The following is a 17,280-nucleotide window of genomic DNA, read 5'->3' as shown; positions in this document are numbered from 1 at the left end:
ATAAGTTTGCATTGAAATTTGTGTATATAATATTAAATATGTATATTTTTAATGAATAATTGTTGTTTGTCAATAAAAAAATTCCATTTTTAATTACTTTAACATGTGCATATTGCACATGTTAGACAAACCCTTAAAAAAAATATACATTATTTAATTCTTTTTACTTTACTTTTATTCACTCTTGTGTGCTTAAAACTTTTTATTTAAGTTTGTGATCAACAAATGTATGTCATTTAAAAAGTCTTTCAATATAATTTTTTATTTTTTTTACATTTGGATTAATCTGAACCCTCTATTACACAACACCCTCCTTTTGATCACATGCGCTTACAGAACAGAACAACCGCAAAACTAAACCCTCTCTTCTTCTTTCTCCTTTCGTTTCACTCAAAACATTTCACCTTCTCTATACCCTCAAACCTCGCAGCAATCGCCACCGTCACAAGAGAAGGCGATTCCGGCCGCCGAGACTTCGTCTGCTAAATCACCGCACCAATCGGCAATCGTAGTACCGGTGCTCTCACAACCCTATCAGCTCATTCAGCAGAGGTTAAAGAACCATTGCTTGAGCTAGATCATCAGGTTCAAACTTCTTCATTTCTTTTGCTGGTTATTCGTTAATGTGTTTTTCATTTGCCTTTTGCTGCTGTCAATTTTCTATTTTGTTATAGAGTTTAGTGGATGTGCTCTGTCAGTGTAAATTAATTTTATACTGAATAGGAATCAATTATTTCTCCATGTCATACCGTTAAAGTTGGGTGTAGTGAAGTAATTTGGCAGAATAATGGTTTCTATTGGATCATAGTGTAAAAACATTTTTTTTACACTGTTAGTGTGTATCCTACTTTCTCCTTATTTTATGCTATTTCTTTGATGCAGTAGCTTATGATTGTTGTTGTTGCTTTTATTGCTTTTATGACTGTTGTTATTGTGAATTGAAACATAAATACATGCCCTTTTTGTGATTTGATTATGTGACATGGTGTATTTACCTATCTTTGCAGATTGTTGATTACATTTGATGATTTATTGTATGGTGAATGCTACAAATTGATAATTTTTTTATAGATTAAGCAATCGAAGAGAAAGGAGAGTGGGTAAGAATGGTGCGAGTCTTATGATTTTGTTGAGACGTGTTCACTTTGAAATTTTATTGCCTAATATTTCAATGCATTGTTAACATTTTCATGTGACTCTAGGGAAAGTTGGTTAACTTTAACTAATTCAGACAAATCTATTCTTTTGTCCAACTGTGAACTTTGTTAGTCCCTTCCGCCTCCGCAAGAATCAACCCGCATCCAAAACCTCACCACCTTGTAACGATGATACTAAAACGCCTCTTTCAATTTTCTCATTCCATCTCCATTCCCACCACTCTTCGCCCCTTTCACTCTTCTTCATCGTCATCATCATATTCCTCACTTTCTCCTGCCCTTTCCGAATCCCTTTCTCACTTCCACCATACCCTCCAAGACTACCCCAATTCAATACCATCTTATTCATCCTGCAACACTCTCATAGATAACCTACGAAAAGCAAAACACTACGACCATGTAATCTCTGTTCATTCCAAAATGGCCAGTGTTTCTGTTTTCCCCTGTTTCACTTCTTTATCTGCTTTGATTGAAAGTTTTGTAAATACCCAGAAGCCAAGTTTTGCTTTTGGGGTCTTGGGGTTGATTATGAAGCGTGGTTTTCATTTAAATGTGTATAATTTCAACCTTTTGTTAAAGGGTTTTTGTCAAAGTGGTGATAGTCATAAGGCTATGGATTTGTTTTGTATGATGAAGAGGAATTGTTTGATTCCTGACTGTGTTAGTTATAATACGGTTATTAATGGACTTTGTAAAGGTAAGAGATTGGTTGAAGCTAAGGAATTGTTTAAGGAGATGAAGGGTGGAGAATGTAAGCCGAACTCTGTTACGTTTAGTGCTTTGATTGACGGGTTTTGTAAGAATGGGGATGTTGAGGAGGGTTTTGGATTATTGGAGGAGATGGAGAAGATGGGTTTGGAGGGTGATGTGTTTGTGTATAGTGCTTTGATTAGTGGATTTTGTAGCAAAGGTGATATTGAGAGGGGGAAGGAGCTTTTTAACGAGATGTTGAGAAAGAATGTCACTCCTAATGTTGTTACTTACAGTTGTTTGATGAATGCTCTTTGCAAGAAACAGAAGTGGAAAGAAGCAGCGCAAATGTTAGATACTATGACGGGTTGTAAGGTTCGTCCTGATGTTGTTGCGTATACGGTTTTAGCTGATGGACTAAGCAAAAATGGGAGGGCATCCGATGCAATTAAAGTGTTGGATTTGATGGTGAAAAGGGGGGAAGAGCCAAATAATGTAACATATAACGCCATCATAAATGGACTTTGTAAAGAAGGTCGGGTAGATGATGCACTCGGGATTCTGGAAACTATGGCAAAGAAGGGAAAGAAACCTGATGTGGTTACCTACAGTACGTTAGTGAAAGGACTATGTGGAGTTGGAAAAATTGACGAGGCTGTGGACCTTTTGAACCTGTTAATGAGCAAAGAGTTCCATATAAAGCCTGATGTCTTCGCATTTAATTTGGTAATTCAAGAACTTTGCAAACAACGGCGTCTTCGTCATGCCAAAAGGGTCTACTATACAATGGTTGAAAGGGGATTCCCAAGCAACATAGTAACTTACAATATTTTGATCGATGGTTATCTGAGCGCTGGAAAGCTTACCAAGGCATTGGAATTATGGAAGGATGCAGTTGACTCGGGAATTTCCCCCAACGCTGCGACCTATACTGTCTTGATTAATGGTCTTTGCAAAATGCAAATGCTAAGTATTGCAAAAGGACTTTTCAATAAAAAAAGAGCTTCTGGAACTAGACCGACAGTGAGTGAATACAATACATTAATGGCATCCTTATGCAGAGAAAGTAGTGTGGAGCAAGCTAGGAACTTATTTCAAGAAATGAGAAATGCGAATCACGATCCTGATGTTGTCTCGTTTAATATAATAATCGATGGAACGCTGAAAGCAGGAGATGTTGAATCAGCCAAAGAATTGCTATTGGAGATGCTTAACATGAATTTGGTCCCTGACAATATTACATTTTCAATATTAATAAACAGGTTCTTAAAACTTGGGCAGTTAGATGAGGCCGCATCACTTTATGAGAGAATGGTTTCTTGTGGTCATGTACCAGATGCTGTGTTATTTGATTCTTTGCTAAAGGGGTATAGTTTAAAGGGAAAGACAGAAAAAGTTGTTTCCATGCTTCAACAAATGGCCGATAAGGATGTTGTTCTGGACTCGAAATTAACTTCGACCATCTTAGCTTGCCTATGTAACATGTCAAAAGATGTTGATATAGAGAAGATACTTCCAAAATTTTCACAACATACATCTGTAGGAGCAAGTATTAAATGTAATGAACTTTTGATGAAACTGAATAAGGTTCATCCAGAGCTTCAGTTATTAGTTGCTTGATGGTTTTTGTTGTGGCGCCAGGACTCTATTAAGTAAGTTCTGCTTTGTCTTTCATTAAATTAATAAATTAATGAGTCACGTTCCATGAATTATCTATTTTTACTACTCAGGTTGAATAGCCAAAGTTGTCAAGTTTAGTTTCATTTCAGATTCTTGTTGTGTCTAATGCTAGGACAAACTTGTTCAGTCTTTGGGTTTGATTAGGTAAAATGATGTTTGTCTGGTTTTTGAAAACCTAGATCTAGATCTCTTTTCCATCAATTACATTAGCATATGAATAGTACATATTTCTGCTGTTCATAGGGTGATTTCACTGTTAATTCATGTATGTATATACTAATAGAAATATATTATTCAATGGTGTGATTTGGAGAAATGGCAGTAATGCAAATATACTGGTTGCAAACACTGCCATGGGCACAGGCAAGGTGAAGATATACGGAGCCCGTGTTCGTGTTGACTCCATGTCTAAAGTTGCTGAGATTGAAGAAGCTGAGAAGGAGAAAATGAAAGAAAAGATAAACAAGATTATCGCTCATGGCATCAAATCCTTTGTTAACAGACAGTTGATGTAAAATTTTCCAGAGGAGCTCTTTGCTGATGTAGGAATATTGGCTATTGAGCAAGCTGATCTTGATGTTATTGAGCGTCTGGCTCTGGTACCTGATGGTGAAATTGCGTCATCCTTTGACAACCCGGAGTCTGTTAAGCTTGGGCTCTGTGGCCTTATTAAAGAGATTATTATTGGTGAGGATATATTGATTAAGTTTTCTGGTGTTGCAATGGGGCAGGCATGCACAATAGTTCTGAGAGGTGCTAGGTACTTTTTCTTCTTTGTTTTTGTAAATTCCTTTCTGTTGGTCTTTTACATATTCAAGGATTTTAATCTTGATAACATATCACTTCATAGCATTTTTTCTTTTTGAGGTTTTCTTATTCTGGGAATATTTTTTGTAATATTTCAGTATCTATTTGTGGTAGATCATAGTATTAGTAAATGATAGGAATTGCTTAATACAAATGATCCTTATATTCAGTTTCTATGCTGGTTTATTGAAGGTTAATGTATAAGATTATATTTTTTTTTTATTTTGTTTGTTTTGAAAATACTTTATCAACTGCAGTATTTTTTTATTTTTTTTGAAAATATTTTATCAACTGCAGTATTTTGATTTGTCGCAGCCACCATATTCTTGATGAGGCGGAGAGGTCATTGCATGATGCCGTGTGTGTGCTATCTCAGACTGTCAATGACAGCAGGTTGTTGCTTGGAGGCCGGTGGCCTGAAATGGTAACGACAAAGGAAATTGATGCATTGGTTAGGAAAACTCCAGGAAAAAGTCTCTTGCAATGGAGGAGGCATTTTCCCAACAACCATTACTGATAATGCTGGTTTGGACAGTGCTGAGTTGATTTCTCAGCTCCGTGATGAGCACCAGAACGAGGATGTACTGCTGGAATTGATGTCATCTCTGGTTCTGTAAGTCCACAATACTGAGAATTGCGTGGATTTATTTCAGTGAACATGACTTTGAAATGCTACATCTTGATGTATTTCCGTGATTTATTTCTTTGTAGCAGAGTTCTGTTTCTGATCACTGCATCCATGCTGGTTAATAAAACTGGCTTGATAATAATGAGGTAAAATAATGAGTTAGAACATTTTGTCACGTGTAAATAATCTTTTGTTTTTTCCTTCACAATTGCATTTTCCTTCAAGATTATCTGACCATATCAAATCGTGTTTCTTTAGCTTGACAACAAAGATCTTTACTTCTCGTAAAATAAAACAAAGATCTTCACTTTCTGCTCCTCAATAACTTCCTTGTACTCAAACACATGTTCAGCAATTTAAAATCAATCAACTAACTCATCCAAACATCTTCTCTTTGGAATTCTAAAATGTTTATCATGATATTAGAAAAGACAGCCCGGTGCACTAAAGCTTCCACATACACAGGGTTCGGGAAGGGGGAGCCTTGGTGCAACAGTAAAGTTCATGTCACGTGACTATAAGGTCATGGGTTCAAGTTATGGAAACAGTCTCTTGCTCTCACGTGACCTTTTATCATGGTATTATTATTATTATTGATTTTAAATTTTTGGCTATGTCAATGACTGCCTTTAGTTGATGAAGAGTTTTAAAGACTGGAGGCGTCATCTTCAAATCTTCATCGCTGTGCTTCTAACAAGGCAGGTTGAAGACAAACATTAGAAGTGTGTAATTTTGGCATAATATATAGAACACAATTTTGGCAAAAGAAGAAGCACTTCTAAGGTAGAGGTGAGAGTTAAGAGGTCATGTTGTGGTTCAAGTTACACAGTTTAAATATCATGAATCCGTAGTGCAAAACCATAGAAAATTTTGCTTATGGTTTTACTTTGGTTTTTGGCGTTGTTGCAGAACGCATCCAAAGTCAACATTGTGATCTATGCTTTTTGCAAATGACATATTCATACTTGAAAAGTTGAGAGAGGAATTAGATGTGAAGTTGAAGACAAACATTGGAAGTGTGTAATTTTGGCATAATAAGAAGCACTTCTAATGTAGATGTGAAAGTTGGAGGTCATGTCATGCCTCAAGCTACGCAGTTTAAATATCTTGAGTCCATAGTGCAAAACCATGGAAAAATATAAAAAAAATTAAATCATTAAATTTGAGTGGATTGGTTGAAATAGAGGAGTGTCTCGGATTTTTTATTTGATTTTTTATAGAACAATTTCTTAATTTTATAGAACAATTTCTTAATTTTAAATCGTTAAAGGAGTATATTTGAGACACTCATTAGCAAGATCCCAAAAAATATATCATGTCGTAACTACACATACATATGAAATAAGTCTTTAAGTATGTAATCATCTAAAAATAGATTTTTGTAAAAATCAAATTCATGCTAAAAATAAGCCGTTGTAGATAACATGCCAAATCTTAAACTAGTTAACAAGACCAAACTTGTAGTGCAAAATCTATCTCGATTTGGTCTATTCTCACACCTACGTGTAATTGAACTCCAATGCAAAATATTAGGCAAATTGCTTTTATATTTAAGCAACCAACTAAACAACATTAAAGTTTCTCTTACACAGCAAAAATAGAATTCAATAACCCGAATTTTATTCTTAAAACTCTATGCTCTTAAAGTTTCAACTTTGTCTTTAACAATAAGCTAAATAATTGTTTACTAAATTCTTGAAAAAAATATTTTTTTTTTCCTTATTATTTTCCCATGAAATCTGTGCTAAATTTCTCTCCATGATTTACTCACAAATTGAGCCAATTGAGTAGTATCAGGTGTGTCTTAACTTGGAGACTCAGGTAGTTCCACTTTACTACAAATAAAGGAAACCCCTATAATCCCCTTCTCTGCCTCAAATTAGGGAACCAATAAAATCATTTTTCATCCCAAATTTTTTGATTCACTCATTTAAATTTCATTTCATAAATTACTAAAATATCAAGGAGACAAATAAACAAATCCAATGACATGAAATATGGGTGTTAACATGCTGGCAGAGTGGTTCATGCATCATGACTTAAGATTTAATGAAACATAACATTTTTTTGTATAATAAATAAATATTGGTCACTCAAGAATTAGCACATGAAGAGCAGAAGAAATCACATGCGGTCCATGTGAACAAAAATTGGGTCCACGTTCCATTTCCTTTCACTATGAATGAAGAGTGAGGAATCAATATGAAGTGAGTGATTAAACTAGTCCCACACACAACCCATTAACACTACAAAACCTATCCCCTCTGCCTATTGGTATCTTTTGGAAACATGCAAAGTAATAATGAGGATTGAATCTTATGAGGCGCCGAAACATAATAAATTCGGACAAGATACAACACTGACACATCGATATTGATCATATAATATGAGAAAATAAAGTAACTAAACATAACTTTATGTGTGAATTTTATGTCGACGTTGAAGACCGTCATGTGTCTAATTGAACAAACTTTTAATATAAAGTGTCGGAGCTACACATTAAATCTATTAGCACACAAAAAAGGGTAGCAAAATCTTTATACAATCTTCAAAGTGGAGATAAATAAAAAGTAAGATACCGAAACAAAAAAAAAAGGAAGATACCAAAACACATGTAAATTAATTAGCCTATGCATATATAGCAAAGGAATCATAACCATTCATCCACACTATTTTTAATCAACTAATCTTAAAAGGGTAGAAGAAGAAAAAAAAAACTATATAATATAAAACAAAGGAAAAGAGAGCAAAAAGAAAACTTGCACAACACACAGCCAGCACACACACCAAATGAAGGGGTTGAGTATTACTACTATATCCCTCCATGTATGTTACAAAAGATTGAGGGACCTATGAGAGAATATTATAAGAGTGGTTGATTCAGGTGAATTCTTCTATGTTGAGGTTGAGGTGAGTTTTGTAATTTCAATGATGAAGAGCATGAGGAGGTGGTGCTGCAGCCATGACTGGTGGTGGTTTGCATTGGTAGCACTTAGCAAAAAGCCCAAATGTATCAATTTGTCTAATGAAGTTGGTCATACTAGCCCATCCTCCAAACCCAAACCCAACCACCAAAACCCATATCACAATAAATGCATTAAAAATATACATTGCTGTCCAGCTTGGCATGAAGAAAGGTGGCTTTTCAGCAGCATTCTACAAAATAATTAAAATACAAAGTTAGATCACAGACAAGATCGTCATAGCATACACCTGACACGATACTGACACAATACTTTCACACGTCAAACATTAAACACCTCTTCAATTTGAAGTGCCCCTACAAAGAACTACTATACTATTGAATTACTCAACCATTGACACAAACATGTACATCAGACACGATATTGACACACATCGAACATCACACACATCTTCAATTTGAAGTGTCCCTACAATACTATTGAATTACTCAGGAAAGTACACAAAAGAAGAAGCAATAATGAAGTGAAGCTAGATAGAATTAAAAAAATTATATAAAGCAAATAACAACAAGTGCATGAGGTTCATAATATTATTGGACTTTAGTCAAAAAAAATATTTCCAATGTTGTCCTAATTTGAATAATTGGGGGGTAAGATATCAATCAACTATGCCAGCTCAAATCAATTAGAGGCATAGTACGGTACTAGTGTAACTGTAGTATGTATGTAGCAAATAACTAAACGAAAATGACTTCCCACCAGTTTCCACCTCTTCTTCTAATGTTTCCAAATTCAAGCCTTAAATGCTTTTGTACATTTTCTGCTCTCTCTCTAACTATAGTGGTCACTTCAATTTAATAGTGGAATATATATAGGAGAAAGTCTCCATCAAATGCGGATGTCCAAGGAATGTTAAATTACATTTATACCCTCCTTTCAATTCAGATAATTACAATAATGCCTTGCCCTATATTCATTGAAATTCCATGTCATGATCGAATTTCTAACCATATACTTATCGTATCGGTCAAATGTGTCACACCATATTAATGTAAACTCGAATGTACATAATAATACATATAAATGTATCTAAGTGATTCTACTTTGGCAGATTTAGTCAATAAAAAGCATCTTAAAAGCCTATTAGGCAAATAAATAATTAGGTAAAGATCATCATACTATAATAGATGCAACTTATTTCAATCATGTGTACAAGTCAAACTTTAAGAGGAAAAGCACATTGAAGAGCATGTGGCATTACTAAGAGATCTAATTATGATTTATTATGATTAAAAAATAATTTTATAAGGTATTAGTAAGATGATTAGGTAACAATCATAGAATCATATACTAAATAAAAGCTTTAGAATAATATATTCCAAACAAAACCAACCTTAGAGTATGTAAAGACTTTACATTAAATGAAAGGCTATAAAAGTATCCCTACCCTAATAGTACACATCTATTTCAAGAACATGAAACTACATAATGCAAAAACTAAATCTAATCCTATGATGTAGGGTGCTGAAAAGATTTGGTTTGTACGACATTTTCTGTTTTCACTTTTCACATAAATTTTTCATAAATAAGAAAACACAAAATGTTCATTATCATGCACTAAGAAAACATTCATTTGAACCAAACGGACCCTGAACGACTCTAAAAATCTTGAAAACATCGAATGGTTTACCTTTCGTGCGCTGGCTTTTCGGTAAGTAAGCATATGAGCAGCAGAAGGAATGATGTAAACAGTGAAGCTAACAAGAAGAGCTCCAACAGCAGAATTGATGGGTCCAAAAAATGGGAAAATGATAGCCAAGAACCAAATAGGAATCACAACTGGTAATCTTGCAAGTGCCCTTAGACAAATGCTTCTTGTGTCATGCATTCCTATTACTTTCTCCCATACAAAGTACAATGGAGTACACGCAAAACCAAATGTGATGAACTGCACACATTTATTAGGGGGAAACATTAGAATCATTTTTTGGTACATATACAGTGAACATTTTCTATTCAATAATTTAACATAAAGTTTTGAGATCATCTAATGCATTTATTTGATGTGCTTTTGTTGCACCAATTTGCTCCTTTTTTTTTTTTATCATTTATGTGTGGCTACCTATACTCTCTTTGTTGCATTTTAACAAAATATTGATTTAATTCAATTATATACCCCCTTTTTTTTAATAATATTGTTATATGTAATTCTTACTACAATATAGATATTTAGTTAAAAATTATTAATTGTTTTATCTTAAAAAGTACAATTCAGATGTGTATTATTCGAAGCAAAAAAAAAAGAAGGAGAAATGTACAATTAATATTTCTTAACATGTGTATTATATGTAGAAAATTACAGTTAATATTTTTGAATGTACAATGAAGTTTAAAGAATAAATTTCATTTTAATTTTCTAATTGAAGTGCAAAACAGTTGTTAGTAGTTTTTCTTAAGTTGTGTGAAATACTCCTATGCTTATTTCAAAGTAACATTTATCTTACTATTATTTTGGTAGAAAAAGTAACATTTATTGCAGTGGGTGTTAACATGACAAAGTGATGTAACGTATCTTTTGAAGTGCTTAAAATAAATACAGAATGATAGTATTATATTCTATTATTTTATTTGATAAAATAAAATGTTATTCTTCTTTTTATAGAAAAGTTTATAAACATAAAAAATGCTTATTTGTTTATAGTTTCCCTAGTTTTATTCCTATACCTTTTCAAATAAATAAAGAATAAGTATATAACATAACATCAACTCTTGAAATAGTTACAATTAGTGACATATACATACATACATACATATATATATATATATATATATATATATATATATAGTGTATAGATTGATTAAATTAAATTACCTGATGAATGAGCATAAGTATAACAGCACCATCACGCCATCCATTTTTAGGTAGGAGAGAGAAAGCATTGGAATGGTTAAGAAGTTCATCTCCAAAGGCCCAATAAACAGCAGTGGCAGAAGGAATCGTTAATGTGAAAACGTATAAAGTTGCCATCAAATATATGTACTTGAATTTTTGTGGCTTCCACATGGCGTGCATAATCTCTCTGCAACATTTACATTTTTTCTTTTTCATTCAGATCATATGGAATAATCACAATAATTGGTCACATTGGAATTTCTATAAACAGATAAAGAAAATTAAAGTCACTTTTGTTTACTCTCTTGGCACTATTACCACTTTGTTTTTACTTAGATTACAAAATGGGGACACTAGTAGTCTAGTACAATACAATGGGAGTGGGAGCCAGCCAAACATCATATCATCATATAGTTTAAATAATATTTAGATTAGATAAAATTGACAAAGTAAAAATTATCCAAAAAAAATACATTATTTAATTACTTGATACTCCATCTTAGCAATATAATATTAGATGTAGTTTAGTTGGTCATAACAATAACTTCATGTTATGTTTTAAATTTTGAAATGAGGTTGAACCGTTGAGACCTTCAAATTATAATTTAATCGGTTCAATTAATTCATGTCATTTTTTTCACAAAAATAAAATAAAATAAAATTTGACCAAAAAAAATAAAAAATCAAATCAAATAAATTGAACCAAGTGTATTTATGTGTAGTTCATGAACCCTATTGAGGAGCTAAATGTCAAAATTTATCACTAGGTTCTTTAAGAAGTACCCCTAAGGATATGGTTAGCATTTTCCTTAAACAAATGGTCTAATATTCTCACATTAGGTGTATTTAATTGAATTAGACATCATTGTCTTTTAATAACCATATTAAGTAACGGTGATTAGGAATTAGGAAAAGAACAAAGACTATTATGACTAAAGACTATGACCCTATATGATGACATGTATAGCTTAGATGCTATAATAGTTTTTTGGAACCTAGTGAAACATTACATTATAGTATACACTTTATACATAAATTTTATTATCCACTATAGTATCACTTCCTTTGAAATAATTTTTTCCTTCTTTGCAAGGATGGGCATTATATTTCCCAAAAAAACAAAAGATCTTTCCATGATTTTTGTCCTATGATCTTGAAAAAAGATATAACCGGCAAAAGCTGCTAAGAGAAGAAGAAGAAGAAAGAAAAAAAATTGAAATGATTAAAATGAAAAAGATTATTCTAACTTACACTGTAACAGCATGTCCACCAAATGTGTATAGTATATTGGTTGCTCCAGTGAAGTACAACACTAATTTTTTTGGACCAGTATGTGTCACATTTTCTGCCTGCAACATTATTTCCAAAATCATATCTTTAGAATATCTAATAAAGATTTCAAACTTTATAGTAAGATTTTGAATTTTTTTGGTTAGTTAATTTACCTGGCCATGAACGATTGATGCTATAGTAAGGTACCAAGCAGTGTATGTAGTCATTCCAAGTCCAAGGAAGGACCAAATACGGTAATTGTGGAAGGATGGTATGAACACAGTTGTAGCACAACATGCTCCAAAGATATAAGTCCATGTTCTTTTGTCCAAGTTGTCATTTATGTAGTAGATGTTACTGTTTCAACCAGTAAAAAATTGTTAATAATCAATGAAACATTTGTTTAAGTTAGTTATGAGTTTGACAGAATCACGATGTATCAGTGTAAATTTTAGTTACACTTTAGAACTTCAACAAAATCATGTATGATAATGTAAAAAAAAAAAAGATCTTACCTAGCACAGGCTATAAGCTGAATCACAGATCCAAAGAGGAGGAAAGTACAATTGAAAGCTAGCCCCAATGCTTTCCAATATGGACCCAGTAACCCATCAAGCACTTCAAACCACTGAAATCCATTCCAATAAGTTTCAATACAGTCAAAATTCCATATAGGATAAACTTCTCTATTCAAGCCTTTTTTTTAAAAAGTATAAGATTTCAATCAACATCAAGATTTTTGATATCTTTGCTAAGGTAGCGCGATCAAAACCGTATCAACTTTAAAGTATCAATCAATACTGATATTTGGATTCACGGTGAGTTTGTCAGAATCACGAAACAATTGTATCTTTAACAAAAAAAACTATACTTTAAAACTTTAACAAAATCAAAGTGGTTTGAAACATGGCATAAAAAAGGTCCTTTTTTAGGAAAGAGATTAGAAACAAGTGGTTGTAGGAAGAATACAAAAACAAACATACCTGAATGACATGGTTCTTGAAATTAACATTTTCCTTCTCTTTTCTAGAACGGTATTCAACATAGAGAACACTAATAAGATAAGCAGTCCAACTTCCAAGGATTCCATAGAAAACTTGAAGCAAAATCCCTGATAGCATTCCAAGTTGAGAGAATGAATATGGTAGTGTCAACAACACTTGTGCCACCTAAAAAAAATCAACAAAACCATAATCATAAGTTAAAATGAAGAAGAAAAATAAGTGAAAAAGTGCTTTTTTTTTTTTAAAGTGGTTTTATACTTGATTTGAAGCACAACTGAACCATGCATCCCAAACAGAACCACCATGCCAAAGAAAATTCTTGACACTGAATGAATGATCTTCCACCTCTTCTTCTCTTCCAACTACTCCTTCTTGTTGATCTGTTTCATTGAAGCTACTTACTATAGCTTCCTCTCCTTGTTTTTGTGGCAACATTGTTTCTCTCTTTTCTTAACAAAACCTGTTTTAAAAACCTTATGGATCTGAAACATACAAAAACAGAACAAAAAACATGATCAATAACACTATCAAGAGAAGAAAAAAAATATATATAGAACTAGCCCAGATCCAAATAAATGCAAAAAAATTAAACTTTAACTCAAAATCATAAATTACAAACCAAAAAATGAAATGGGCTACAAAGATATTATGAACTAACCTTACTAGTTAAGTTTTTGTTGCTAAATGAAAAAACAAAACCAGCCCTTTATTTAAGAACAAAGCAACCTTGGTATGTTGTGTGTAATTGAATGTGATGTGAACTGTGAAGTGAAGAAGCTATTACTGAAAAGTATATAGGTTAATAATGGCTAGAAGAATTGTTCTTAAGAAGCTTTAAATGCAATAAGATTGTTGAGAGAAACTGCAAGAATTTGAAGATTGAGTTGAGAACACCGCTGCTTTAATGCGCGCCACCAATTGGCACAGAAAAAGGCAGAAACTAAACGGCAAAGGCGGCGAGTAGCCGCAAAAGCAGGAAAAGAAATATAGACTCAAAGGTATGTTCTGATGAAACTGAACTATATTATATAGGTAGAGAGAACCTATAAAAGACTCTTTTTGTTACTGTACTATTTTCGATACTTTAGACTATATCATATCATATAGTGTATTAATTAATCCATGTGGACATTATTTATTTTTAATATTTCTATAGTCAAAAGTAAAGTAAAGTAGCAGAAAGATTGAAATGAAGTAACAAAGGGTTAGGGTAGTGTGTTAAGAAGCACGGATGTGGACGTGTTGATACCGTTAATAATATAAGAAATGAAATAATAAAGGGTAGTTTCATATGAAATACGGACACGGACACGGACATCAGAGACATTAATATCGTTGATAATTTAAGAAAATCATAAAATTTAGTGTTATTATATATGTTGATGTTGAACATGACACGTGTCTAATCTAAAAAATGTTCGTGCTCAATAGGTAGTGTCTAATAGGAACATAGGAAGTACTATGTGTGATAGTCATAGAGAGAATTTTTGTGTTACTTTTTTGGGTTTGGATTTGGAATTTTTTGTGCTTTTTCTAATTTTTTTTTGTTGAGAGAGATATGGGTGTGAGTGTTGTGGTTAGTGGTGATGTGAGAGATGACGCAGAGTATAGGGGATTAAATGGGGTGAGTGAGATTTTGGTGAGGTGTATAAGTAAGAAGTGAAGTGAACGAAAGGTGCTCTGTTTTGTATAGGAATTAAAAAGTTAGATTCAATGGGAAAGGTTAAGATTACACTTTATTGATAGAATAAAATCTGTGTTTAGATTAGGGTTGGTTAATTGTTCTTGTTAAGTGAAAAATTTAGAGACAAGACGCAAGGTTAAAGAGTTTGTGAAATTACGTGTGACCTACTATAAGATTTTGGATTTAAATACAAGTTAAGATTAGATCCAGCAGAAGCTCCATCTAGTATTTGCCTTATGGCTATATTAGATTATTTTTGTTTACCATACTCAATTCCTCATAAAATTATGTTTAATCTTGTTGAGGAAAATCCGGAGCAGCGACGAGACAATGTTCAAGAACACAAGAAAGAGATATACCACTTCTCCACACAAAATATGAGTCTTGCATATCATATTATTGAACCACTAAAACAATCAATGGTATACACCATCAAGAATTTTTAATACAAGGATCTAATAGTACACATGGATCATACTTTCGCTTTTCCACTAAGTTGAACCAAGGCTCTTATATTGCTTGTTGTAGAGTGTTGTGAGGTGTTAAAATATTTGCTTTAGAGAATGTGAGTGTACTAAGGTTGTTGGGTGTTTGAAAGAAGTTTATGTGTTGTAACAATTTTTACACACTCTTATTATATAGTTGTTATTGAATCATGATCGTGGTTTTTTTCTCTGATTTTGAAGTTTTTCACCCTATATTCTTATATTCTGATTGTGTTTTTTAATTTCTCTTTGTTGTTTTTCCCAACAATATGTATTAGAGTTTTTTGTTAGATTGGGTATTAAATTCTTAGTACGTTATATGATTGCAACATTTTTTGATCTTTCACATCATAAGAGATTTGTTATTGTGCGAGTGCTATTTGTGAAGGGTTTTGACTAGAAAAGACTTGGTGCTTAGTAGTCCATTGTGAATGATCTCTCTTTTTTAGAAACCTTTTTGGGCACGATTTACAATTTTCATGCTTAAAATTTATCATAAGTCATGAAATTTGATAGAAGAAACAATTTTGCCTTGTGGAAAATATATTAGGCACTGAAAGGAAATATTTCTAACATGGAAAATGAGAAGTGAGAGGAATTGGATTTGAGAGATGAACGTAAAATTCATGTGTATGGCTAAGAATATTCTTGCGAGTATCCATGGCATGTCGTCAACCAACAAGATTTGTGAGATACTTGAATTGATGTATTATGTAAAGTCCATCTATAATCGTTTATTGTTGAAGGATTATATATGCCCTTTACATAATACATCAAAAACCAAAGGAATATTCCAATCTACCGAGGACCACTCATAACAAAACCACATCATTTTCATCAATTGGTCAAGTGTCATAATAATAAATACTACTAATATTTTAATACACACACTAAAGTGTAAATTAGCAAACTACATCTATTAATACTGTTAATTTATACCCACCTAAAAACACTATGGTGTAAATTAGCAAGTTACACCTACTTCTTTTTTTACCAAAATACCATTGCCCATTATTTTGACTTTGTTTTACATAAAGGGTAACTTTATAAAACCACAAAACGATTTTTAGGTGTGTAAATTAGCAATCTTAATTTCTAAGAGAGTATATTGAGCTCGTCATGGGCTTTTTCGTTAGTCATTATCTTATAACTTGATAATTTTAAGGTTTTCATGTAGAACTCAAGTTATCATCATAATAGAGATTAAGTGTAAAATCATAATTATTAACTGAAAAATAAACTATTGGTTGATATTTTAAAAAATTTATAGTTAACAATCTGTATATTCTATCACACTGATTATTAATTTTTAATAATTATTATAACTTTAATTTTTTCTTTCAAATAGTATATATATATTTTTTTAAATCAAGAAACATGTATACTTGATTATAGAGATGTGTCACAAATTAATTGAAATTCATTTAAATAGAAACAATACATAAAATATGCAAAAGTCTGGAGTTCAAACTCCAACCACCACAAAAAAATTATATTTATTTCTCTTCGATGAACTCATATATATTTATTTATACAGAGTCTAGAGATCAAAACTCTAACCAAGTGCCTAAAGGGTATTAATACTTGCCCTTCAAAACATTCCTTTAACTTTAGAGGAAGTCATTTTAGATATATTAATTCTCTAACATGGTTTGTTTTATAGTTAAAATAACCATGAAAGGTAAAATTCAGGCGAAGTGTATATATGGTATACAAATGAGATAAGTTTTACACTATTCGTCAATTTGTTTGTATTATTAAATCAATAAATTTTATCATTAAATTAAATGAGATATGATGTAATTTATTAACCTATTAATTTTTTTATAGGTTATTGATCTAATGATGTAAAACAATTTTGTGCATAATGCAAGACAAATTTTTTGTGCACATTAGAAAATACCTAAAATTCAAATACTACCTTTTTAACATTTAAATGTAGATTATTCTTAAAAGAAACATTTAAATGTAGATTAAAAATGACGTATCCCGTAAGTATAACTCTTATGGTAAATGATTGTGAGACATTTGATAAACCCACAATTCTCCATTTCTT

General features: G+C 32.2%; 3 protein-coding genes across 7 annotated transcripts; 2 read left to right on the top strand and 1 right to left on the bottom strand.

Moving 5' to 3' along the window:
- The first annotated feature begins 319 nt into the window (after positions 1-319).
- On the top strand, positions 320-6,179 carry LOC11408637 (pentatricopeptide repeat-containing protein At4g28010). 5 transcript variants are annotated; one of them, XM_039827521.1, is made up of 8 exons: positions 320-585; positions 1,008-3,499; positions 3,578-3,671; positions 3,850-4,280; positions 4,650-4,947; positions 5,046-5,108; positions 5,389-5,751; positions 5,872-6,179. In XM_039827521.1, exon 2 carries the CDS (start codon positions 1,326-1,328, stop codon positions 3,465-3,467), a length of 2,142 nt encoding a protein of 713 aa, XP_039683455.1. In that variant the 5' UTR covers positions 320-585; positions 1,008-1,325; the 3' UTR covers positions 3,468-3,499; positions 3,578-3,671; positions 3,850-4,280; positions 4,650-4,947; positions 5,046-5,108; positions 5,389-5,751; positions 5,872-6,179. The 5 variants fall into 5 exon arrangements, with proteins under 5 accessions (XP_039683455.1, XP_024626210.1, XP_039683452.1 ...); XM_024770442.2 differs by having other exon boundaries at positions 3,850-4,287; positions 4,650-5,751; XM_039827518.1 differs by lacking the exon at positions 3,578-3,671 and having other exon boundaries at positions 4,650-5,751.
- Positions 3,881-5,084, top strand: LOC120577060 (T-complex protein 1 subunit beta). The gene is made up of 5 exons (XM_039827966.1): positions 3,881-4,007; positions 4,053-4,287; positions 4,650-4,758; positions 4,802-4,942; positions 5,046-5,084. Exons 1-5 carry the CDS (start codon positions 3,881-3,883, stop codon positions 5,082-5,084), a joined length of 651 nt encoding a protein of 216 aa, XP_039683900.1.
- Positions 6,180-7,557: 1,378 nt separating the features above from the next.
- LOC11407085 (auxin transporter-like protein 2) lies at positions 7,558-14,102 on the bottom strand. The gene is made up of 9 exons (XM_003623180.4): positions 13,714-14,102; positions 13,314-13,537; positions 13,035-13,220; positions 12,567-12,679; positions 12,225-12,408; positions 12,031-12,128; positions 10,759-10,966; positions 9,577-9,834; positions 7,558-8,118 (listed from the first exon to the last, which is right to left on the bottom strand). Exons 2-9 carry the CDS (start codon positions 13,488-13,490, stop codon positions 7,888-7,890), a joined length of 1,455 nt encoding a protein of 484 aa, XP_003623228.1. The 5' UTR covers positions 13,491-13,537; positions 13,714-14,102; the 3' UTR covers positions 7,558-7,887.
- Positions 14,103-17,280: the final 3,178 nt, after the last annotated feature.

Source organism: Medicago truncatula, chromosome 7 (assembly GCF_003473485.1).
Source record: "Medicago truncatula cultivar Jemalong A17 chromosome 7, MtrunA17r5.0-ANR, whole genome shotgun sequence".
Taxonomy (NCBI): Eukaryota; Viridiplantae; Streptophyta; class Magnoliopsida; order Fabales; family Fabaceae; genus Medicago; species Medicago truncatula.
Note: the sequence above shows the minus strand (reverse complement) of the source record. Positions and strands in the feature narration are given on the sequence as shown.